This window comes from Onychomys torridus, chromosome 17, assembly GCF_903995425.1.
Source record: "Onychomys torridus chromosome 17, mOncTor1.1, whole genome shotgun sequence".
NCBI classification, from domain to species: domain Eukaryota; kingdom Metazoa; phylum Chordata; class Mammalia; order Rodentia; family Cricetidae; genus Onychomys; species Onychomys torridus.
In genome coordinates this window covers 28,975,237-28,999,731 of record NC_050459.1, presented here as the reverse complement: position 1 = coordinate 28,999,731, position 24,495 = coordinate 28,975,237, and the positions used below count along the sequence as shown (strand labels likewise).

Below are 24,495 nucleotides of genomic sequence, written 5' to 3'. Positions count from 1 at the left end.
TCAAAGGAAAAAGAAGAGGCATCGTAAGAACCGAGAAGTTTTTATCAAGAAGTGTTTCTTATTGGCCAAATTTGACAATCACAATAAATTATGATAGTGCTAGACTATGTAATAAGTTGGGTAAGATAGGAATAGCTGCGTATATGACTTTAAATAAAGGGGCTTTTTCTTAGTCTTCATTTCTACTAGTCAGTGTGGAGAGATGTTAGCGACAACAAATTCACTGTTGCCATAGTCACGGTAAACACTGGTAAGGACAGATGTCACACGGAGTACTCAATCTTAGGGACCACCTTTGATTAACATATTTGTATATTTCTGCATATCTTATCTGCCCCTAAATCAGACAGTATTTTGTTGGGTGATCAAAATGAACATCACCAATAAGAGAATCAGATAAAGCTGAGAAGACTCGGAGACAGTTCCCATGTGTCTAGGGTGGACACTAAAGTGTGAAAGACAAACGCATCCATGGAAAGAACATAGAATGCTCATGGGCAGAATAGTACAGTTGGGGAGCCTGGCAGGCAGGAGTCTTCTGTAGGAATTTTGCAAATTTTCTGTTTGAAATTATTTCCATTGAGAAGCTTTTAAACTTTACTCAGGGTTACCACTGAGCTAACAAATTACATCATGAGCTGTGGGTATATACTGGTTTCCCTGCTTTGCATGTCTTTTTGAGTTGCTGTTTAGGAGGAACTCAGCACCCCCCCCCCCACCCTTCACATTTTCCTTCCACCCACATCAGTGATCTTTTGTATTTATTGTCTCAGAACTGTTTCTTTTCTAGGAATGAAGTTTAGGCTTCCCTTGTCATTTTAGGCAGAGCGTATTATGAGCACTGTCACAATTATAGTACTTTCTTATATCTTGTTTGGGAGCGAGCTCCTGGGCACTTAACTCCTTGAAGTTGTTTGGAAGCAAATGCTGTCTGCACCTTTTGTCTTTTTTTTCCCCCTGTAGACCCAGTAGACTGTGTTCCTAACTGGGGGACAGTTTGATGCACTCCCTTCCTTCCTGAAGGATGTCCTACCGTAGCTGCCCACTAGACACACTAACTGGTTCTCAGGAAGCTTTTTCACCAAATTAGCCATCTGAGCTTGGTGTGTATGACTATGATATGTGGGCCGAGCAGTGTTTTCTCAAGGAGTGGATCGGGCCTACTTAGAATATCTTGACTTTATACATTTGATCATAACCTCTGACAGTTTGGAATTGCTGCACATCTTAATAATGCCTCCCCACCCCGTCCCTGTGGACCTTGGAAGTCATCTGAATTGACAGCCTAACAGGGAGTGGGAGAGGACAGGGAATGATAATCTTTAATTCCTTCTGAGAGAAAGAAGAAAATGTGTAATTATCTGAAGTGACTGTATCATTTTATATATGGAAATTTCTTTTAAAGGAAGTAGTACTTAGGAGCTTAATTGGATAGAAAATCAGCCCAGGTAAGAGAGCTTACATCATGACAAGACTGTGCATGGATCTGTGTTCTCCGAGGGCGCCCCTCTATCCAAGCACACCACTCTGCTTCAGCGGTGAGTGTTCTGTCTCCCAGCTCTTAGGTTTGGCTTTATCCTCTTTCCCTCTGGGTTTCTTTCTTTCTTCCCCTGTCTGTGAGGAAATTCGATTGCTCCTTATAATTCTAGTTATATATATTTGGCTTCAACGTTTGGAAATGGGCCCCAGGTGAATGAAAAGGAATCTTCTTTCTCTGTTGATATTCAATCTTTCCATATGTTGTTTTTCTATTATTCTATTTCCCTCCGATGCATTACAAGTGAGTGATGTATGGCTTCTGACAGGACACAGAAATGACTGTTGTTTTTAAGAAGTTATTAGAATGCCAGGGGCAATAACAGGCAGATATGGGAGTCTCCGGAAGAGCAATGCCTTTGTGCACTTGTTTGCAAAATTAGTCTTCTTTTCATCTTCAAAACCTAATAAGGAAAATAAAATCATTTCCTGCCTATGCTTTTTGCAAAAGAAAAGTGAACGTCCCAAATGGAAGTGTGAGTGAGGATGCCTGACAGCCAAGGCTAGGAGGAGTAGAGGAGGGAGGAGGTCGGGTAGAGTGGAAGCACCAGGCAGCCTCTGTAGTGCCGTCGTCCCAGAAGCTGGCCTCCTGCTTGCTGGTTGCTCCCCTGCCCAGTGTTCCCAGTGTGTCAGTCTGAAAGACACTTAACAACTGAACAGTAGTCATAGGAAGCTCTTGGAGCCCTTTGCGTTTCCTTTTTAGTTACTGAGCCACGGCGTCCGTGCCAGTAGTACCCTCAGGTACTACAAGTCTTGAGGGGCCAAATACTGTGCTGAAATAGTATTCATATCATTTGAATTAACAAGTTTTGAAACCAGACAGTCTCCTGAAAGAGGAACGGGCTGGGAGTCACATCCATATACACTTTAATGTGACTTTCTTCTAGGACAGAGGAAAGAGTGCTGTTGAGTAATTAATAATTTATATGGTTTGTTTCTGAAAGAAAAGAGATTAATCTCAATCCCGCCCCTTTTAGTTCTTATATGATACTTTTTAGGAAAAAGCAATTAAAATTAATAGATTATTTAAACAAAAATGATAGTAAAGACATTTTTTCAACAAATAGTTTTAAAAATATGAAGTAGAAAAATTTAAATATATTAAAAGCCTTAAAGTCAGGTGGTAGTGGCCCATGCCTTTAATCCCAGCACTCAGGAGGCAGAGGCAGGCGGATCTCTGTGAGTTTGAGGCCAGCCTGGTCTACAGAGTTCCAGGATAGCCAGGGCTACATAGTGAAACCCTGCCTCAGAAAGCAAAAACCAAAACCAAACAAAAACAGCCTTACAATTCAGAAGGACATTGACATTGACAAGAAACAAAGATTTATATAATGCCTTGCAAGAAAAATGGCTATAACCACATAGCGGAAAGCTGGAAAGGAAGGACAGCCAGACTGTTGGGAAAGCTGGGAAAGGAAGGACGACCAGACTGTTGGGAAAGCTGGGAAAGGAAGGACAGCCAGACTGTTGGGAAAGCTGGGAAAGGAAGGACAGCCAGACTGTTGGGAAAGCTGGGAAAGGAAGGACAGCCAGACTGTTGGGAAAGCTGGAAAGGAAGGACGACCAGACTGTTGGGAAAGCTGGAAAGGAAGGACAGCCAGACTGTTGGGAAAGCTGGAAAGGAAGGACGACCAGACTGTTGGGAAAGCTGGAAAGGAAGGACGACCAGACTGTTGGGAAAGCTGGGAAAGGAAGGACAGCCAGACTGTTGGGAAAGCTGTCCTCCGAGAACCGGCAGTGAGGGTCTCGGGGAGCTTGGTGGACGGCAGGACCACTTCAGCTTACACTTACCACTGCCATCACAGACTTCCTTCCTTCCTGTGGACCAGAGAAAGCCAAGCAAAGTTCTTAGCATCACCTGCCCTTGGGATGGCATTGATTTTAAGAAATTGTGTCCAGCTAATTGGCAGAAATAACAATATCCCTTTTGAGGAATAAAATAGTGTCTTTTAAATTTTGTTTTTATTATATGTTTTTTAAAGAGAGTGTGTGTGTGTGTGTGTGTGTGTGTGTGTGTGTGTGTGTGTGTGTGTTTGTACAGGGATGCATGCACACGTGTCACAGTGCGCATGTGGATGTCAGAGGACAGCTGGCCCAGTAACATCTGAAAGATGAAATGTGAGAACTTCATTGACATAAGTAGGCTACATTTTTCTCCTTTCAGACATAAACAATTTCATGTAGCATCAGCTTCAAATCAGGGCACTTGAAAAATTTATCAAATGGATGAAACAAGATTACTTAAGAACATTGGTAACACAAAGGTGAGCAGAGGCTGTGTAGGTTATACACTGCAGACTTCCTCTTCCCCAGCTTATTTTAAAGATCTTTTTTTTTTTCTAAGAATGCTACTCTTTCTTTTTCTGTTTTTTTTTTTTTAACAAGAAGAAATACATAAACTTTATTTTGCAACTCAGTTGTAATGCTTTATAACACACACACTCACACAGTCACACATAAATCTTGTGGCCAGTTGGGATGATAGGTTGTATGCCTTTCCTGAAAGAACTTCTGGGTTCCTGTTAGTTACATCATCTGCCCTCAGATAGACCTGTCTGCAAAGTCATTTTCTTTAAAATGTGATGGTTTATCAGCCTCTGTCATTAAAAACTATAGATTTACACAAAGTAGAGAAAGGCACTAAGTATGCCAAGGAAATAATTGGATCCTGGGTTTAAAATTTTTCACCCTTTCAAACAAATTTTTGACTTAAATCTACTAAAGTTATCAAGATGATAAAACATTAGACTGCCAAGAATCCAAAAATTGCCTGCTGAGATTTTATACCAATTACAAAGCTCTTAGTTAGGTAATCTTTGCCACTGTTCGTAGATAATTCTATGCAGAAGCTATTATACAAATGACAGATTCTGTCAATTGACTCACATTTACTCAAATGAATGTGTAGTATCTGTTGCTAATGGAGAGATTGTGTGAGAATCATTCTCAGTCTCTGGCTTCGTGTGTTCTCTAAAATGTATGGCTGTTTAAAACTGTAAATTTATTTGAAGCAGTCTTCTATCTTGGTCACATCAGGTTTTCTATATATGTGTAAAATTCATGTTTTGTCTCTATATTTATTTGAGCTTGAGACAAATACTTTGAAATGGCACAAAATGAACCAGAATAGTGTCCCTTATAAACATAACCAGATGATCTGAACGATCTGGCTGTATAATTTGTCACTGCTCAAAAGAAAAAAAAAATAGAAAACCGTACATGATACAGGTCTAGGGAAGGACTTTCTAATAAGACTCATTTTGCCCAAAAATTATGGCCAATAATTGACAAGGGCAATTTTATGAAACTAAACAGCTTCTGCACAGAAGAAAAAACAAACAACAGCGAACAATCAGCTGGTTGAAGAGTAAGCTCACAAAATGAGAGAGAATCGTTGCCAGCTATACATGTGACAGGGGCTTAATATCCGTAATATGTAAAGAGTTCAAAGAATAAAGAAAGCAGCAACCAAACAACCCATTCAGAAAAATGGGCTTAGGTCTGAACAGTGAATTCACAAAAGAAGAAATAAAAGTGGCTAAGAAGTATATCAAAATGTGTTCATCATCCCTAGCAATTAGGAAATGCTAACTTTGAAACTTCATCTTACCCTAGTCAGAATGGCAAAGACCAACCAAACAACACAGGACAGGTGCTGGAGAGGCTATAGGGAAAAAGGGCTCTGCATTCACTGCTGCTATTATTGAAGACCGCTGACCACTCTGGAAATCAGCACGAGGAACCCTCAAACACTAGAAATAAATCTGTATGACCCATCTCTACCACTCTTCAGCACATTGCCCGATGGAGTCAACACCTCCACAGACACTTGCTCAGCCATGGTCATTGCTGCTCTAATCACAGTAACTAGGAAATTGAAACAACCTAAATGTCCTCCAGTTGATGAATGGATAGTGAAATGTGGTCCATGTACACTATGGAATACCATTCAACTCTAGAGAAAAATGAGATCATGAACTTGTAGGTCAATGGATGGAATTAGAAAGCATATCGAATGAGGTCACCCAGGTGCAGAAAACACTTCCTTTTCCAAGTCTTCGGGCATGAATATGCAGCCTGAAGTAACTGCAGAAGTCAGAAAAGTAAAGGGGGGTAATTGGAGTGTGGAGGAAGTTTGGGGCATAGGAGAGCAATTGAGAGGGGAATTGTAGGATACAAGTGATCTGAAGAGCGAAATGGAGAATAGAGGGGCTTTAATTAAGGAGTGAAGGGAGGTAAATACAGAAGAAGAAGAAGGGTGGATAGCAAGAGTGGCTAAAGAAGTCAAGGGAGGGACCACACTGTTAACTTTGTATATAAAAGTGCCAACAATGCATGTAAATGAAATTTCCCCTTCTGAGCTGGCAATGTTTCTTTCGCTCGAGAGCCATAGACTATCTAACAAAAACCCCAACACGGGCATGAGAAGCCCTCTTTGGAGTTGTTGGTCATGGCTGTCCAAGAGACTCCCAGAACAGTATAGGCTACTGCTGTTGCCCTTGGTTGTCCCCTCTCCTGGGGTGCAAGCAAGGATCCCCATTGCGGAAGACACTACATGAGACAGAGGATCTGAGCTGGATCTAACCTGCAGTCTTCCTTCCTGAGTCCTAGCTTTCATGGGACCAAAAGGCATCATGCAAGCTTCCAAAGAAGGAAACCAACCAATGGTCAGACCCATCCGTGACACCTATGAACCACAGCCACCAACATGACAGGATAACTTCAGGGGTGCAGTAGTAGCACACCTATCTTTGTGGTAACCACCAGCAGCCTTCTAATTGTACTTCAGGCCCAGGCCGCCTTGACAAAAGGGGAAGTGTGCCTGCTACCCAGGGCTAGTGACATCATGGGTCTTGGAGGAAAACCTCCAACCACCATTTACTAAACCAGTATAATTCTCACTACATTCTAAGGATTTATCCTTATCCCCACAGGTAAGTGTAGAAACTCTTCTTTGCAGTAAATGGAGACTATTAAAGAAAGCAACAGCCAATCAAAATGCAGAATTCAGGAGCCCAGCCCCAACTGATACATCTACAACACAACTCTTGCTCCTAAGGCTCAAGGATCACTGTGGAAGCGGGGCAGAAAGACTATAAGAACCAAAGAAGCAGGGAGTTTGCTGTGAGAACAGGTCCCTTAGAAATGTCAGAGAAGTTACACCCATGAAGTCTCACCAACATGGCTGCCTAAGCATGACCTGAACAAACACAACACCAACAGGCATGCTGAGGTGGAACTGGGAAATCCCAGGAGGCCTCAACCCTAGACAAAGAAGAAGTACAGGCAGCTAAGGAGTGCTGAGAGCAGAAAAGCAGGCTTTGAAGGGAGGAGGAGCACACCATTTGGTTATCCAGCACCAAATGGTCAGCACTGAGAACATACGTACAAGTAACACTATACGAATTGACCAAGTGTGTCATTATATATTTAAGAATACATGCATGAATGTTACATAATACATATATGCAGCAAGAATCAAAAAGATATCTAGAGCACGGGTACGTGGCAGGTTTTAGAGGGAAGAAAAGGAAGGCCGAAATGATGTAATATGTCTCAAAAATAAAAAAAAATTGCAATTTAAAAATTATAAAATCTTTTAATGTTAATTAAAAATAAAATTTTAGTTTAGATTATTGAATATTTTTAAATTTAGTTTTTAACCCTAATTTCTCATCTTTCCTAATAATACATATATAGCTGTTGTATTAATGAAAATACTGATATTTCATTTATTTATATGTATGAGGGTGTATGTCTCGTACACATGTACATACAGAGGCCAAGGACTGTTTGTGTGAGTTCAGTGGAGCAGCAAGAACCTTCACCTACTGAGGCAATTTGCTGGCCCTAACTATTTTAGTTTAGTTCTATTTAAAAGAAATTAAACTAGGCCTGGCGATAAAGGCCTGCCATCTACTTGGGAGGCAGAGGCAAGATGATCACAAATTCAATTGCCTGCACTACAAAATGAGTTCAGTGCCATCCTGGACCACTTAGTAAGGCTGACAATAAACAGACAGAATGTGTTAAGACTCCTAGTAAAAACAATTCTTCATGACCTATAAAGCTTGCTTTATTGTAGGTAAAGCATTACTAAGCTGGTCATGGTGGCATACACCTTTAATCCTAATACTTGGGAGGCAGAGGCAGATTTAGGCCAGCCAGTGCTACATAGTGAGAGCCTGTGTCAAAAAATATTAAATAAATACATATACTTTTAAATAAAGTAAAAAAGAAACAGGGGGATTATGTTTCTCCACTGGAGAGCCAACAGCCTGACTGAATCATGCCAGGAGCCAGCAGCTGACTGATACCACCAATTCCTCATTTACTTTGGACTTTAGCCCCACCATCTCTCAACATTGCTATACTGGGGACCAAACTTCCAGCATGTGAACTCACATTGTCCAAGATTATTTTGCATATTTTACATGTTATCTCAGGCACAGCATATCCCAGAGGAGTTTGAGAGTAGTTTCTGGGAGGGAGGGAGGGAGGGAGGGAGGGAGGGAGGGAGGGAGGGAGGGAAGGTAGGTTTCCTACAGGATCAAGGCTTTTACATACTGCAGAGTTCCTAAAGGAAGAGGCCCACAAAGCATAGCAGTAGCACTTGCACTTGGGAGGCTGAGGAGAGAGGATCACAAGTTCAAGATGTGCCTGGGCCACTGAGGAAGATCCCGTCTCCAAAAAGAAAGAAACAGACCAATATTGTTCAGAAATACTCTTCAAGACTTAGGCTGCCTCTAGGAATGAAGCCAGAAAACAAGTCACTCTAAGAGAGGATTATGGTCACTTTTCTAATTGTTTAATGGCCATAGGAACCATTGTCTTCCTTGTTCTCATCCCATCGTTATCAGCAGGGATGACTTCCATCTCCTCAGTATTAAACAAAGTGCTAATACTAGGTTCATGTTATTTTAAAATTTCTTTCAAACCTCCTGCTTTAACATGCTGACTAATGTGCATACTAAGCTTTAATCAGGTTTTGTAAAGATTGTTATATATCAGGTTTGGTTGGTACATTCACATAAAAAGAGCTATATTTAGGGTTGGGGATTTAGCTCAGTGGTAGAGCGCTTGCAAGGCCCTGGGCTCGATCCTCAGCTTCCAAAAATAAAAATAAAAATAAATAGCTATATTTGACATACATTTTATGAAGCCATTGTATGTGACTTAAAGTCAGTTTCTAGCTTAAAAATAACAAATTGTGAAGTGGCAAAAAAAAAAAAAAAACAAAACCAAAAACCCACTTGTCTTTGTTATGACATCATTACTGATGACCTGTGAATATACATGTAGATGTCAGTAGGTCACCAGCTAGAATATTAGTGACCATCATATATGTGGAGGGGGACTCCGTACAAATACACGTCTCTTTCTTTTGCGGGCTTTCTAAGAGCAAGTAGATTCTTACTCCTGGCAAGGTCCTTCATTAACCATAAGGGCTGAGGTTCTTTTTGACTTGGAGAAGAGAAGGTTGGCCCGCATCTTCATATAGTTGTCTCCTTTGAAAGCTTTCACAATGTCTTGGTCATTATTTAAATCCATCCTTTTTCTTTTCCTTGCCTAGGGCTTATCAGTTTCTCTGCTTCTGCTGTGATCGCAACTTTCTAGGGACACCACCACACACACACACACACACACACACACACACACACACACACACACACACACAGTACAGTGTACAGTGATATAAAATCACCACCCTCCTTTCATTGAAGGAAAAACATGTTGTGGAGAAGAATCGTGGGGAGTGGAAGAAAAGCGTTTTCTGGTATTCTGTAACTGTTAGTTCCTTTAATTGAAAATCTCTCAAGGGATTTTAATGAGAAGATGAACTCCCTCTGTCCTTGGCTGCCCAGAGCAAAATAAGAACAGTTATTAGTATAAAAACCAAGTGCTTTAAACTTTGAATCACATTTTTTTCCTCGTTACTATCTTGGGTGGTCGATCTAAGTCAGGAAATATTGGGTGCTTTATTTTGTATTATCCCTGACCCTCATAGCAACCCCATAAAGTAAGTTTTCTTCTTTTAAAAATGAGAAACATGAGATTTGTAGGAAGGTTAAATGACTTGGTCAAACTCACAAGGGTCGATAATAGCATAGCCCGAATTAATTTGAAATGTTTGGCCCTAAAGTGATGCTCTGTTGGAACTCCTCAGTGACTCCCACGTCAGCCCAGGCCCTGTCCTGCCCCTCCAAGAGACACGTGGAAGACTTCACTCAGTTGTGCACAGCCGTGGGCACATCCGTTCTTAGCTCTATGATCAAAGGGAGGGCAGAAGCAAACTACTAGCCGGCTCTAGGGAGGTGGAGGAGGAAACAGTGCAAGCGAAAGGATCCTCATTTGTCCTGACACTGCGTGTTGGTGATGTAGGTTTGACCTCAGAGGCTCCTGGATCCAGGAATGCAAAGCATTGCGTTTAGCCTCCTCAGGCATTCTTTTGTTGTTGGGGTGATGTTCAGCCATCAGTTGCCAGATTTTTCACCTCCTGTTCCACAAGACCATATTGTCTTCTCCTATCTAGAAAGCCAAGGGTCCCCCTACCCCCACATTAAGTTAAGAAGCTGTGAAGAATCTACCAGTTCCTGCTTGTCCAGAGCTTGAACTGCTAAGATCAACACTTGTATCCATTTGAAATTAAATGCATTTGATAGCACAAAGAGAAAAGTAAATGAGTTAAACACTTTGAAATAACAAAATGTATAGCATTCTAGAAGTATTTGAAGAAGTGTAGATAGCCCTGCTCATCTTATAGACCCACAGCCTTCATTATGATAGTCTGTTGGATGTTCCTAGTAACTGGCCTTGAACTACCAAGAAAAGCATAGCATCATTTTTCAGATAATCCCTATTGAATGCATAGAAGTATATAATATAGTTCAAAAAGAAATTTTGTCAAGAACAGAGAACTTAAAATGCTAAATTAACAGTTACATTCTTGTCATCTATCCTGGTGTACAGTCTTTGAGTGTTCCAAGAGTTAGTGTTTGTGGTACCAGCCTTTTAGCAAGGCCAGTGATTAATTTTACATAAATGTGGCTGATATATTTATGAGAGAAAAGTATGACCATCAAAAAATTAGAAATACCAAAATACTCAACACCATCTCCTAATGTTTGTAATATATACATGAGGTATTATATTACAATGTTTATTTGAAAAAAAATTTTGATTAAACCTGTAGGCAAAATTGATCTCTTCATCTAAGAAACTGAAAAATGTATAGTAGCTGCTGCCTCAGAGCTATGAGACTGTATGAACACAGTGCACTGTGAACTATAGGAACCATATTGTTATCTTTGAAAAGAAGATTGCTTCCCGTAGTCCTTGCTCTTGCCAGGGAACTCTGCCCTTTGAATGCATCAGCCTACTGAAGCCCAGAGTGCATGAGACACCTCTCTGGGAATTGTCAGACCCCACTTCTTGTGACAAGTTTAATCCTAAAGAATGGCGGGCTAGTGTAGAAGTTCATGTGACTATTTTCCTAATGATGTAAGAACTGTCATGGACCTCATTGAGCAATGGGGTGGGTAAACTGAGTATGGTAGTTGTGGTTCAGGAATTGAAGACATGAAGGATGCGTTACAGAACTATTGTAAAGAAGGTAGTGGGAAGAAAAAGTACCTAAATGTAATAACAGAATGGAAAGAATTTCAAGTAGAGAGAAGATATTAAATGGGGCATGTGGTGGCAGAGCTTGTCATTTGATGTATTGGTTTAAGTTCTTAGATTTTTTAAAAATAATGTGAATGGACCACTTCTTACAAAGTTAAATATATATTTAATAAGCAGCCCAGGCAATCAGCATTACTACTAGGTGTTTGTCCAAGAGAAATGAAATCATATGTCCATACAAAATGGTTTTCATAGATGCTAATAATAATGTCATTTTATAACCACCAAAAATGCAGCCCTGGATTTCTGTCAGCTAGGAAAGGGTAATCAAATTGAAGTATGTCTATGTAATGATATTGCTTAACAATTACAAAACAAAAACAAAAACCCTATCCTGTCTAGTGACAGAGACAGATTTCAAAAGCTGTAAAAAGATTTAAGATTTACGCCAAGTAAAAAAAGCCTAGACTCAAACGTTTGTGTGTTCACTAGTCCTGGTGAGATGACTTGACATTGTGGGGCTGGGCTAGAGGTCTGTGCTTGAACAGGGGAGCAGTCAACAGGGTTCAGTCTCCAACAGTGGGGAAATGGAGAGATGTCAAGTAAACAGAAAGTTTAGGGACAGAAATCAGACCAGAGGTCGCCACGAAATGGGGCTTCACAAAAGTGTGAGAAGTTTCGGGATGCAATAGAAATATTCTCTGTCTTTAGTAGTATCTAAGAGATCATTTGAGTGCTTAAGAGCATTGATGCTCTTGCAAAGGATCGGAATTAGCTTCCCAGCACCCACACTGGAAACTCATAACTGCCTCTAACTCTAGCACCAGAAAAATCCAACACCATCGTCCTTCTTCCGGCTTCCACCAGCACATTCTTACATGTGTGCTTACATGAACGCATGCACACACTAAGTAAAGTTTAAAAAGTACTTTAAAAGTGTGAGTGTACCAGGCATAGTGGTAGACACCTTTAATCTCAGCACTCAGGAGACAGAAGGCAGGCTGGATCTCTGTAGTCTACATAATGAGGCCCTCCTCCCTCTGAAAAAACAGGAATGTAACTATGTAAAATGTACATCAACACATAGTATGATAAGACAGGTTTACCGTATACAGAACACCCCCGGTAGACTCTGAAAACATTCCCTATAGCATTCACGGTTGTCAGTGAAGTGTGGCAGGTATGTGCACCCGTTTCAGTCTTTACATGAAGGGAGTGTGAACTGGTAGGTCTAGAAAGGGGCTAAAAACACGGTGGCAAATCCCAACATCTGGGAAGCAGAGGCAGGTAGAGCTCTGTGAGTTCAAGGCCAGCCTGCTCCATAAAGTGAGTTTCAGGCAAGTCAGGGCTACACAGTGAGCCCCCATCCCCCCAAAACAAAAGCAGCCTCCTAAAAAAGCTCTGTAGCCTTACCTGCTGGTGCACACCTGCGATCCCATTGCTGGGAGTCAGGGTGGGAAATGATCAGCACACATTCAAGACCAGCCTGTGTCAGCATATTGAGCCCAGGAAGGGGAGAGAAGGGAGGGTGGGAAGACAGGAGAAAGAGAGAGAGAGAGAGAGAGAGAGAGAGAGAGAGAGAGAGAGAAGAGGAGAGGAGAGGAGAGGAGAGGAGAGGAGAGGAGAGGAGAGGAGAGGAGAGGAGAGGAGAGGAGAGGAGAGGAGAGGAGAAGAGAAGAGGAAGAGGAAGAGGAAGAGGAAGAGGAAGAGGAAGAGGAAGAGGAAGAGGAAGAGGAAGAGGAAGAGGAAGAGAAGAAAGGAAAGAAAGAATAAAAGGTCATCAGTATAGCCCAAATTATTGCCAAGTGGATCAAATATGTGATTTACTTTTCTAAACTGCTTGCTTTCTTTTTTAGAGCAAACATCGTCATTGTATTTTATATTTAATTACCAAGTCCCTCAGCTGCCATTGGATAGCTGTTTGATAGTGAGCAGTCTGAGGTCCCAGGTCCTGTAAGCATTGTAATGTGCCTTGTTTAAAATGAGAATTCGTTCCTTCCCCGTTCCTTGACATCTTTGCCATGTAGCCAAGGGTTCTCCTCTGCAGTGCTCTAAAAGGTCATTTTCTTTGAAATGACAGTGGACGGCTCACTGGTTAACAGCTTCCTAGAGGAACACACACTGAGCATTTATATCCAACGTTAGAGATTATAGATTTCACAATACAGCCCCACTCCTTCATCAGTGTGTATTTATACCACCATTTAGAATAGAGTGGCCCTCTCCGGTGTTGAAGGATGGGGACCAGCTCAGTGTCCCTTGTATTTCATGGGGATAAAGAACTTGTTGGATAGCAAACAGAGAAAGAAAACCTTAGAGTTTTGACAGGAAGAAGAACGGGGGCTAAGCGGGGGCTTCTGTATGATCAGAGCACCCTTGAGTTGCAATACAAGTCACACCATCAGATTGCAGTAGAGTGCAGGCATGGAAGTGAGTGCTTGTCACACAGACAGTGCCTGCACACTGCTGCAATACGATGGTGTGACTGAGCAACGGAAGGCTTTAGTTTAATGTGAATAACCACATGAGTGCATTGGTTACTATATTGTCAGTCTAGCTAGATTTTATTAAGTGCAATTGGTGTTTAATGCTGACTAATGTTAGCTAGTGAATGTTAGCTCTAGCTAGTTAATGTTAGCTACTGAGCTTTTAGGAGACAATTGAAGTAAAGGATTGCCACCAAAAAAATAATAATAATCTTCACAGCCTCAAGTGTTCTGTTTTGAAAAATTGTGGAGTGTTTCCTTTGATTGTGACCTTAGGTTTAGCTGATGGTATGGACTTTTAAGCCACACCAGAAGAGAGGGAAGATTTGATCGGATTCAAGAACAGAAACAAGGTATTGAAAACTTAAGACTTTTGACATTTTTCCCTTGTCTCAGAAGTCTTCATGAACGATTTTAGAATGAAAACAAGAGGTTAATTATTACTAAGACCCTGTTTTCTATATAAAGTATCAGTCCGTTGGAAAATTGGTTTGCCTGAGGATCTAGCTTTAGTGATTTGAGACTAGATTGTTTTCTGGTCTTGTAGCTAGTCTTTTCACAACCACTTAACTGGTTCTAAGTCTTCAGACCAAAACACGGTGAAATACATCACTTCAACTAATATTTATTCCCCAAATAGGCTGTGGGTTTGGCTAAAAGAATCAATTTTTTTGTATTTGCTGGTACCATAGTGCAAAGATTTCTGTATCAGCATACCAGTTCGTGCTACTGGTGAGCATTCTACAGGAGTATCAGGATTGTCAGGTCAGGAGCTGTGTGCACTCAGCACCATGAGAGTGCATGCATTAACTTGGTAATGGAGACTGAAGTCTTTGCAAAGCTCTTCCCTTGAGATACCTAAGAAGTTCAGGAATTGTAAGCATGTTATGGAAATGTGAAATGTGTCGATCACTTGAAGAAACCTAGAAGAATTTTTTTCAGTTCTCTTCCTGTGGTCCAGTGGTCCATGTTTATAAGCCCAATGCTTCAAAGTGGTTCTGATGGGAAATTTGGGTTTATTATATTATTTAAAGCTACTAATTCTTGGATTTATAAAATGTTCTTCTACGTAACAAATTAGTTTCTTTCAACTAATGTAATCCTGTCTTTCAGAGTTCAAGTTTGGTGGTTCTTTGTCTACACATTAGCCCAGTTCCAGAGCCTGATGGACTGGTGAATGGTATTAGAACCAGACCCTCTGTTTGATTGCTTTAGGACCAGTTCATTAACTAATGAATATGGTAGCCAGTGGGTGTGCTGATACATGCCAGTAATCCCAGCACTCAGGAGACTGAGTGGCAAATGGATCACTATGAGTTCGAGGCTAACCTAGGCTGCATAGCAAGGACCAGGCCAGCCAGGCAGGGCCAGCAAGACTGTGTGTCTGGGAGAAGGTGACTGACTTGTTAGATGTGTTCTGGAGCTGCAGGGTTGGGTGAGGTAGAGACAGGTGACTTTCCTTTACATCTCTTTCATTTTGTGTGTAAAACAAGCATCACTCCGGGCACGCCCTGGGTGTTGTGAAAGCAGAGGACAGAAAGGTCAGAGTTTCTTTTTTCAGTCCCTTACTGCTTTCAAAATCTGTGATTCTGTGCTCATAAACGTCCCATGTTATCCCATCTAGACAAAATGGCTCAATTCTTCAACGTATTCTACTTTGATCCTGCTAGTTACAGTGTTGAAATTGATGTAAATCAATAATCATGACTTCTGTATGTTTCTTCAAAAGAAAAATTTGCCTGTATCCTAAGAGAAAGAGAAATTATTTCTAACTACTTCAGAGAATACGAAGGGAAGTTTTATTTTTAACCTTCATTCTGATATCATTTATAAAACATTAATTTGTGTATCTGTGTAGGCATATATATGTTTGCCGGTATCAATATTTGATAATAATGACTACTTAAAAATGAAACAAACATTGTGCCTACTTGTTTTCATCCCACTTTATTCTAATGAAAAAAGTGATATTTGAAGCCATCTAGTTTCTTCATTCCAGGTGCTCTGACTTCATTTGCTCTCTAGCTCACCCATTGCTGCTCAAACTGGATATTATTAAAGAGTACAAATGCTCCGTAGAACACCATGGTCTCATCTAAGTGAAACAGATCTGGTGCTGTGGCTGCTAGTAAGCAGCTCGGGTTTGCTGTTAGTGTACAAAGGAGTCTGAATTCATTATGCTACTTTTTCCTGTGAAGCAGGGTGTGAGAAAAATGGCTTCAGCTGTTGACTCATTGTGGTCCTTGGGCACCAGATAGTGGATGCTGGAATGTATTGCAGAAAAGCTGATTAAAGCGCTAGAATCTCTAACAGGAAGAGTAGAGTCATCTGTAATGCGTACTTACATATTTCTTTTGAAAGCATTGCCTTATTATTAGCCTATGCAGAAAGGAATAGCATTATTGCAAAACTGTACCTTTTTGGTGAAAATAGCAAGCTGTGTATGTTTAGGACTTTGTGCGGGTAGACTGATTGGAACTTAAGGAGCCTGAGTCCTTTGCAGTTTTGCTACTTAGCTTATTGGAATTATATTTCACCGTGGCTTGAAGTTCAGTAGTTACTTGCAGTTCACAGTTCAAATATACAGAACCCAGAACCCAGAATGTCAGCTGTCAGAGCCTAGTATCTCGTCACCATGTCCTGGCTGCCTTTCTTCCCAACAAAAGTTTACTGGAGTGAAATACGGAAATATTTTATGTAGTCAGTAAACTTGAAGATGCTTAAATACAATGTATTTTGCTTTCTTCCTGTTAAAACATTTCAACGTTTTCTCAGCAAGCTCAAACTTGGTCCTTTCATTTAGTCTGCCTCATGGTCCTGCAGATGTCCTTGGTTTGTCTAGGAAGAGCCAGCATTTCCCTCTTCTCTCAGGCCTTTCCTCCTCTCCCACATTCCTCACCTGAAAGCCACTTGTTTCTTCTTTAAAACTCACTTTAGTGTCTTCCTCCCGAAAGACCTCCTTAAACCACAGTTAGCCTGTTCGCAATCCTATTTAGACTAGCCAATAAGCCCATCATAGTATTTCCTAGATTTCCCTACAATCTACTACAATCATTTGCTTACTTTTCTCTCTCTCCTTTAATAGGATCATATTCCTTGAAGTCAGAGATAGTAATGTTGCCTTTTGAATGCACGAGTGGCTTTTATAGATGTATTCCATAATTTACATTATGTAGATTGTAATTATTCAGGCTTTTTAGTTTTAAATTTGACTTTATAACATCATATTCATAGTATGTTTAACTTCCATATTGCTGTAAAAAAATGTTTAATAAAGGAAAGTCTTTAGCTTTGAGCCTTTTTGGCCAGAAGATACAGTTTTACTTTTGCATGGTTAATTATTAAACAACCTGAACTACAATTTATAGGAAATTGGAAAGACTAATTCTGTGATTCTGAAATTGTTCAACCTACCATGTGGAATTGGGGGATGCATAGAACAGACTTCATTGGTATAAGATACCCTTAATGACTTTTCTATTTGAAAACATGGTTATAGTTTCTAGATATTAGCCTAATTCCAATCCAAGAGACAAGATAAAGGCGAAGCTATATAACATTATAGGATCTAAGCAGCTTCTCAGTAGTCCGTGGTATCTTTGTAGTGTTTGCATTAAAATAACTCAGCTTTATGGCAAAATGCAAAGAAAATGTAAAGAAAGGTATGACCACAAAGACGTATTTTAAAGTAATTTAAGGTTATTATTTAACTTTTATTTAATCTAAAGTTTTCTTTTGCCAATGTATACCTGACATTTTTTCACAAATGATCTGTTAAGACAATTTGTATAATTATTTCTTTAATGATATTACCAATTGCCTTATAGCTGAATCATAATCCTGGCTGTTCTTTTTATTTAATGAAGGAACAAACACAGTGTTGTTATTATTATTAAGGTTCCTTATCCTTCAGTTGAGCTCGCAAAAGAAACTTGTTAGATCTTGAGTACTCTAAGAAATCCATGAAAGATTTGTGATTTCTGTTTTCACTGATACATTTTGAAAAGTCTGTTGTGAAAAATAGAGTAAAATTACCCATGTCACAGTAACTGGTTACCTGCTCATTTCCTGAGATGCCTACTTACTAAGATTTACTGTTGGTAGAATTCGGCATACCGAGCGAGTATAAAGGCAGGTTAGGGTGTTGCTGCCGGTTAAAGAATGTGCTCTCTGTTTTGGTTTTGGAGCACTGCCTCCAAGAGGCTCGCTGCCTTTGGTACGTAGTTCACGTATTTCTAGTCTACCGACCTTCCCTATCGAGGCGAGGAAGGATTTGTGGTTCTGATATTTACATTTCTTTCTTTCCTTTTTCTTGCTGTAAAGCTCAGTGATGGTATAATTAATTTAAAAAAAAAAAAAAACTTTCCATGGCGTTAGAAATAAAACAGGTTTTTTTTTTTGAAGGGTAGTAATTCGTACCTTTAAAGAGCCACATTATTTTGCTTTTGTCTCAAAATGTATTATGCTTCACAAGTATACTGTGACAGCCTGAATACAAACGGGGGGAAGGGACATTGTCTTGAGCTGGCATGCTGTTATCAGAGGGAATGTGTTCCTGGACGCGAGATTTAGCATTCATTGGTTGTCTGAAGAAAGCTATTTCATCTGAGGATTGGACAAGAAGCTGCGTCAATTTGCTGCCCGTCTCCAAGGCACTGGTGATGCTGCCTTCACAAGCTGGCTAACGTCACGGCTCCATCACCCAGCGGGGTGTGGACTCTCTTTTTCTGCTCTTCTCTATTTAATTCTCTATTTGCTGCCTACTGCATTTCTTAATCTGTCTTCTGCCAAATGCTAACAGCATGATATTTTGCAATCATCTAGGTGAATACAAAAAAGACGAACTCCTAGAAGCTGCTAGGTAAGTGATTCCATTCATTTTAAGTGAGTATAATGCATGTACGGGAGGAAAGGGGGGGGGCAGGTGGAGGAGTATAAAGATTTATAACCTGTTCTTGTCTTGCTTGGGTTTTAAGAGATAGTGTGGATAAGATCTACTAAGTCTTTGTGCACTTTATTTTACATTGTTAGTGGGCATAATGACAGAATCCTTCACTATGCTGAGTATTGTAAGGCTAATTTTATTTGAAACCTATCTTGAGGTACCTGCAAATGTTTCAGAAGATATTCTTGGAGTGTTTATATGCCAATGTCTTTCTTTTGCTTTGAAGATTTTTTTTTTTTCCTAACCAAGCTTGAAGGAAAGACGAAAAGTAAATGTTAAAATCCTCAGCTATTTTGTTGTTGTTGGTGGTACTAATGGTCATTTATAATTTAATTGATTACCTCTTTATAGAATTTGTATTTTTAAACTCCAGAGTTTTATATCTTTTTTTCATAATAAAGTTTGTTTGTAATTAAAATGACTCTGTAGATAAATTTTTAAATGTAGAAAGCTACATTACTCAAGATATCGTAACACTACATAATTAACAGGAATTATGCTAACTGAAATAAATATTAAGACATGCATTGTGATCCATATTTAAAAAATAAGGCAACGTCTTTGTTTTCCATCTTAATGAAGACATGCATAAATCCTCGTAAGCAGCCCTATGAGTACAGACATTGACTTCCTCCCTTTTTATAGGAGTGGTAATGAAGACAAACTGATGGCTTTACTGACACCTCTCAATGTGAACTGCCATGCAAGTGATGGGCGGAAGGTAAGTTAGTGCAAGTGCTTCCAGGACCGCCCTGCTTTACAGTGCAGTCTTGTTCAGTGTGCTCTGAGTACGTGTTTAGACGTACACATTTGTAAGCTGTTTTTACTGGCATCTTTGCACTGTAAAATGAAATGCTGCTCTCTCTTCCTAGTGGTTCTGACAGGTTCATGGAGCTAGGGAAATGTGGATCTTAAGGAAGCTTCCCTCTTAAATGTCAGACACTGAAAGTTGTTTGTTCTTGAATTGCACGCATTGTTTTCAGTGAATAAAATTAACATCATGTTTTCTGTGTGCCATGATGGAAAGGATATTTATCTTTGTTAGGACATATGCATTTTTTATTTATTTGGTAGATTTGTCTGATAGATATCAGCACTTCTTCCATTAAAGGTGAGAAACTGCTAATGATTTTTTAGATCTCCGTAACAGTTCTGCTTTTTCTTTCTTAATTGTGGCATATTGTAGAAAAGTAGACTATAAGAAAAATATTCTGCATAAAGATACACTTGTCATAACTGTAAGGTAATGTATAAAATGCGCAGCTCTCAGCCTCATTCTCTGCTCTGCACTCCTGCTGAATATAGAACGAAATATAATGTGTTTCAGACTGTGGTAATTGACTGCAAAGTTTGCAGTGATTTACCTGGTGGACTGAAAGAGCCCCAGAACATTCTCTACTGCACTAAACTAGCAAATTCACTGAGTTCTCTTCCTCACTCTGGGGAGGTGATTTTTAAGGCTAGCTGCCCTTTTTTTCCTGCAGTTTTGGAGTTGCTATAGGGATTTTAACCCCCATGAATACTTTGAGCTCCATATTTTATTTGGATCATCTCAGTAGGTAGTTACTTCTCTCACTGTGTGAGTAAGAGCTTTCTCATCTGTAGTGGGTGGAACTGTGGACTGTAGACGGAGCCAAAGCCCAGCTTCCTTGACTTCTCCATAACCCTCTAGTCCTGGCAAGTTGGCGGGCAATTTCCTGTTCAGGAGATGAACTAGCCATCCTAGTTTCATCCCCAGTCCTCAGCCCTCTGCTGGACAGCCCCATTTCTTTTTTCCTGTCACTTCCTTCTAGCTGGAACCAGTGTCCATGGCTCTGTTTCTGCATCAGCCACATGGCTTTTGCCGTAGACTTCCTTACAGTGTGCTCTTGTTTACCATGCCCGTCTTCCACTGTTCTGTAGTTTTGGTATTTTGCACAGGATCAAGCCTGGCATCTAGCAGCAGCTTTAGAGTATTATTCTGGTTCACTAACAAATGTGATTTTATCCCCCGAATGAGAAATCGTCTCTTCTCTTGTGTTTTAGGAAATTAAGTCTGTAGTATGTGAGTGAGAGAGTGTGTGTTTTCTGTTAGTTGTCCTTTGTACTCCGCTGATTTCCACATAGTTACAACATGAGGAAGAACTATATGATTTTCATGTGTAAGACATCTTTAGGAACATACCTGAGCTATCATAATGAAGGATTTCTGCATAAATAATACAATAATATTCTAAAAATGCACATACACTTATCAGGGTTTTTTTCAGTTTAAATCAGGTAACAAAATTAAATAGACATTTATTAGGGCTTATTGCAATGCATATAAGGAACCATTCAAAGTTGTCATCTGTATGCAGCTCACAAATGAAATTGCATACATTAAGGTTGGGATGTTTATGTTTAGATTTTTATCCTCATTTGTGGCACCGAGTGAGGCTCACTAACATGCACCAGTTGTGTGAAGTTGCAAGCAGTGTTCTCGGTGCTGGTGGGGACTGGTGTCATGTCATCCTCTGCTTATAACGGTGTTGTTTGCTTTCGTGCAGTAGGTATCAAGAAAATATGTGAGCCGATCCAAGCTGATAAAGTACAAGTTTCTCAGATGTTCGGTATATTTTTTAAGACATTCTCATGTGTTTACTAGAACGAGGGAACTTGGTTTTACATTTTAGAAGGATAAAGGGACCTTTTTCTGTGTGGTAAGTTAGTGAAATATTTAACATTTTACCTTTTGGCTTTTATATTAGAACAGGTCATACAATCAAATCCTGTTTGTAGAGGCTTTCCAAAAGACTGCTAATGCCGAACTGGTTTCTGTCTTAGCTTTGGTATGTACATTTCCAAGGCCCATAGAAATATAAATTCACAAAGAGTTTTAGAAAGAAACGCTCCTTATGCGGTCACTGTGGCTGGAGAACTGCTTAGAGATGTGTGGGGTAAGACTTGGTCTTCTTAGTGTTGTGTGGGGGTCGCACACTAGCGTAGTTTTCATTGTCTTGTCCTGCACCACCGTGACTCGAAGATGGTCTCGTTAGCTAATGGCAGTAGTTAAATTTTGATTTCCCACAGATGTCTGTTTGTCCAGCCTCTGCAGTACTGAAAATCATGACGTACCAGTAAGGCTCTACCTGCTTTATCTTGTGCTTTGCTTTCATTTTTACCAAAAGGCAAAATCACCATAAGATGTATACTGTGGTATACACCTGTACTCTCAGCAACTTGGGAAGGCTGAAGCAGGAGGATTGAAAATTAGCAGGGACAGCCCAGGCTACAGAATGAAATCCTGTCTTAAAAAATCTGAAGGGAAGAATTTTTATAGACAGAAAAGACCACATGGGAAAATAGTAAGAGAAGAGCAAGTGGATCGGTGAGTTCAAAGTGACTTCTTCTTTTTAACTTTTATTGCTTCTTTGTGGATTTCACATCATGCGTCCCAATCCCACTCATCTCACCCTCTGGAATCCACCCTCTGCCCTTGCAACCTCCTCCCAAAACAAAATTTAGAAGAAAAAACAAACAAAAACAGAAAAAGAAAAAAAGAAAAGAATCTTGTTGTGGAAGCTATAATGTGGCCCTTTATCTCATTGTCCTTTCTGGGGCTGTTCTAAAACTACAGGCTGGCCTGTGACTCACAGAGATCCTCCTGCCTCTGTCTCTCTAACGCTAGGGTTAAAGGTACCCCACCAAGCCACCAAGCTTCACTTTTTTTTTTTTTTTTTAAGTTGAGACAAGGAGACTTCCTGGTCATGCTGTGTTGAGCTGCCCTTTAGAGAATTTGGCTAACATTCTTGTAGTAGTAGTTTCTCATCTTCCACCAGACCACAAATAACTCACAGAGACTTTTTATTAATTATGAAAACTGCTTGGCCTTAGCTTAGGCTTGTCCCACTAGCTCTTATAACTTAAATTAACCCAATTATGCTAATCTACAGTATGTTGCGTGCCTCATTACTTCACCTCTCCATAACTGCCCATGCTGCTTCCTCTGCCTCTAGCTGGCGACTCTGCTGCCTTCTTCCTGGAATTCTCTCTCTGCCCAGAAGTCCTGCCTATACCTCCTGCCTAGCTATTGGCTGTTCAGCTTTTTATTACGCCAATCACAGCAATACTTTTTCACACAGTGAACAAAAATTCCACATTTCCCCCTTTATGTCTAAATAAAAGGAAAGGTTTCAAATCTTATACAGTAAAATTGTACAATAAGAACAATTATCAAGAAAGAATTCACATTCATAATGTCCAGTTTATTTGTATTTGTCAACTTTGGAGAAATTACTCTATTATCTATCTTATCTTGATGAGTCCAAAGTTTTATACCTAAATCATTTTCTAATATAACTTATATTACCATCCTAAAAATATCTTTTTAGACTTAACACCTTCTTAGATAAATAACTTAGGCTTTCATGTTTTTCAACCTATAAACATTACATATTTTATGTAAGTTATTTTTCTGAATTTGGTAACAAGAAAAACTGTACAACTGTCTAGTCTTCAATCCCTATCAGAGACCCAAGAAGGATAAAATATTACCTGAGTAAACAGGAATTGCAGAACAAACAACTTCCAAAACTATAGAAATGACAGAGAGCTGGCTGCCTGGACAACCATCCAAGGTTCCTCTGCAGTGTGGGGGCATCCATCTTTGGTCTACAGGCCTAGAATATCTGACAGACTTTTCTGTGAGGCAAGGATTTTGAAGGACTGTCCTGCCTTGTCTTGGCAAAGTTCAGCACTCTTATCCAATTTGGATAGCATATTGTCATCAGTTAAGGCAAGGGCAGTTTTCTTGCCCAGTGGCTAACTTTGCCACAATAAAAGCAAACTCCATATGGAGGTTCTTCAATGTCCATCATCCTTTTTTGAAGTAAATTGATGCTGCCAGGAGCAGACATGTCTTACTGTCATGAAAAATCTTAGGTTATTAAAACATCTTAAATATCACATTCTTTGTCTCTGAAGTGTTTGAAGACCATATGTCTATCTAAAATATATCTCTGACCTTGAAAATATACCTAACATGGCCTCAAATTTGATTGTTAGATAACTAACTGCTAACCTGTATTTCTTTATTATCCTAAATAGCTTTCAAGGACTAAAACCTTACATTTTTAAATGAGCTGCATAGGTATAATACCTTAAACAAGAGTAGAAGCAGTATAACAAAATAACCTTAAATTTGTATCAATATACGAAAGTATCTCAAACAAGAGTAGATATATATAGTGTGTGTTCTAACAAAAATAACCTTACATTTGCTTCCATGTCAAAAAAGCCATACCAATGTAAAATATTAGAGACTCGTAGTTGTTTTTAGTTTAAAAGTAGATTCAATAATCTACCCTTTATCTTGCCATTTCTATATCCCCCTTTTTCTTTTCAGAATGAGATCCCTGAATTTAATCTGCTTTGCTTAGTTTCCTCCCTGACTGTGACCAATAACGACTTGCAACCAATTCACCTAAACAATGGCAAACATCCATAATCCACCAAACAACCAAAAAAACAACCCACCTCACCTCTTGGGAACGTTGGCGTCATGTTCTCTAGCCTGCTTCCTGCTGTCTGGGGTGAGGGCATCTCTAGGGCCCTGAGAAAATGGAGATAACGGCCCAGTCCTGGGAGCACTGGCTGTGTCACTTGTTGTCAGTGTCTGCAATGGGAAAGTGCAGGCTGGTCTGCAGTCCAGCCTGGAGTAGTCTGTGAGGCTGGACCCTCTCAGCCAGCAGCTTTGCAGTTGTTCTGGATGCAGAGTTTTGAGGGAACTGCAACAGAGGCACTCAGAGAGGCTGGATCACCTGGGTTACTTGACTTCATTGGTGTCTGAACCTTTTAAAGGTAACAGATACATCTGTGTTAAAACAAGTATGGAATGGACAGTGTGTACAAGTCAGCTAAAGATTTTCTGTTTTGTGTTTGAGC

At 39.9% G+C, this 24,495-nt stretch overlaps 1 protein-coding gene across 1 annotated transcript in view; it reads left to right on the top strand.

The window, feature by feature from the left end:
• The window catches only part of Tnks (tankyrase), a 149,997-nt gene that overhangs the window by 59,683 nt on the left and 65,819 nt on the right, over positions 1–24,495 (top strand). Inside the window, exons 4-5 of the mRNA XM_036209298.1 lie at positions 18,471–18,507; positions 19,237–19,312. Coding sequence (XP_036065191.1) covers positions 18,471–18,507; positions 19,237–19,312 — 113 coding nt within the window. The remainder of the gene's footprint in view (positions 1–18,470; positions 18,508–19,236; positions 19,313–24,495) is intronic.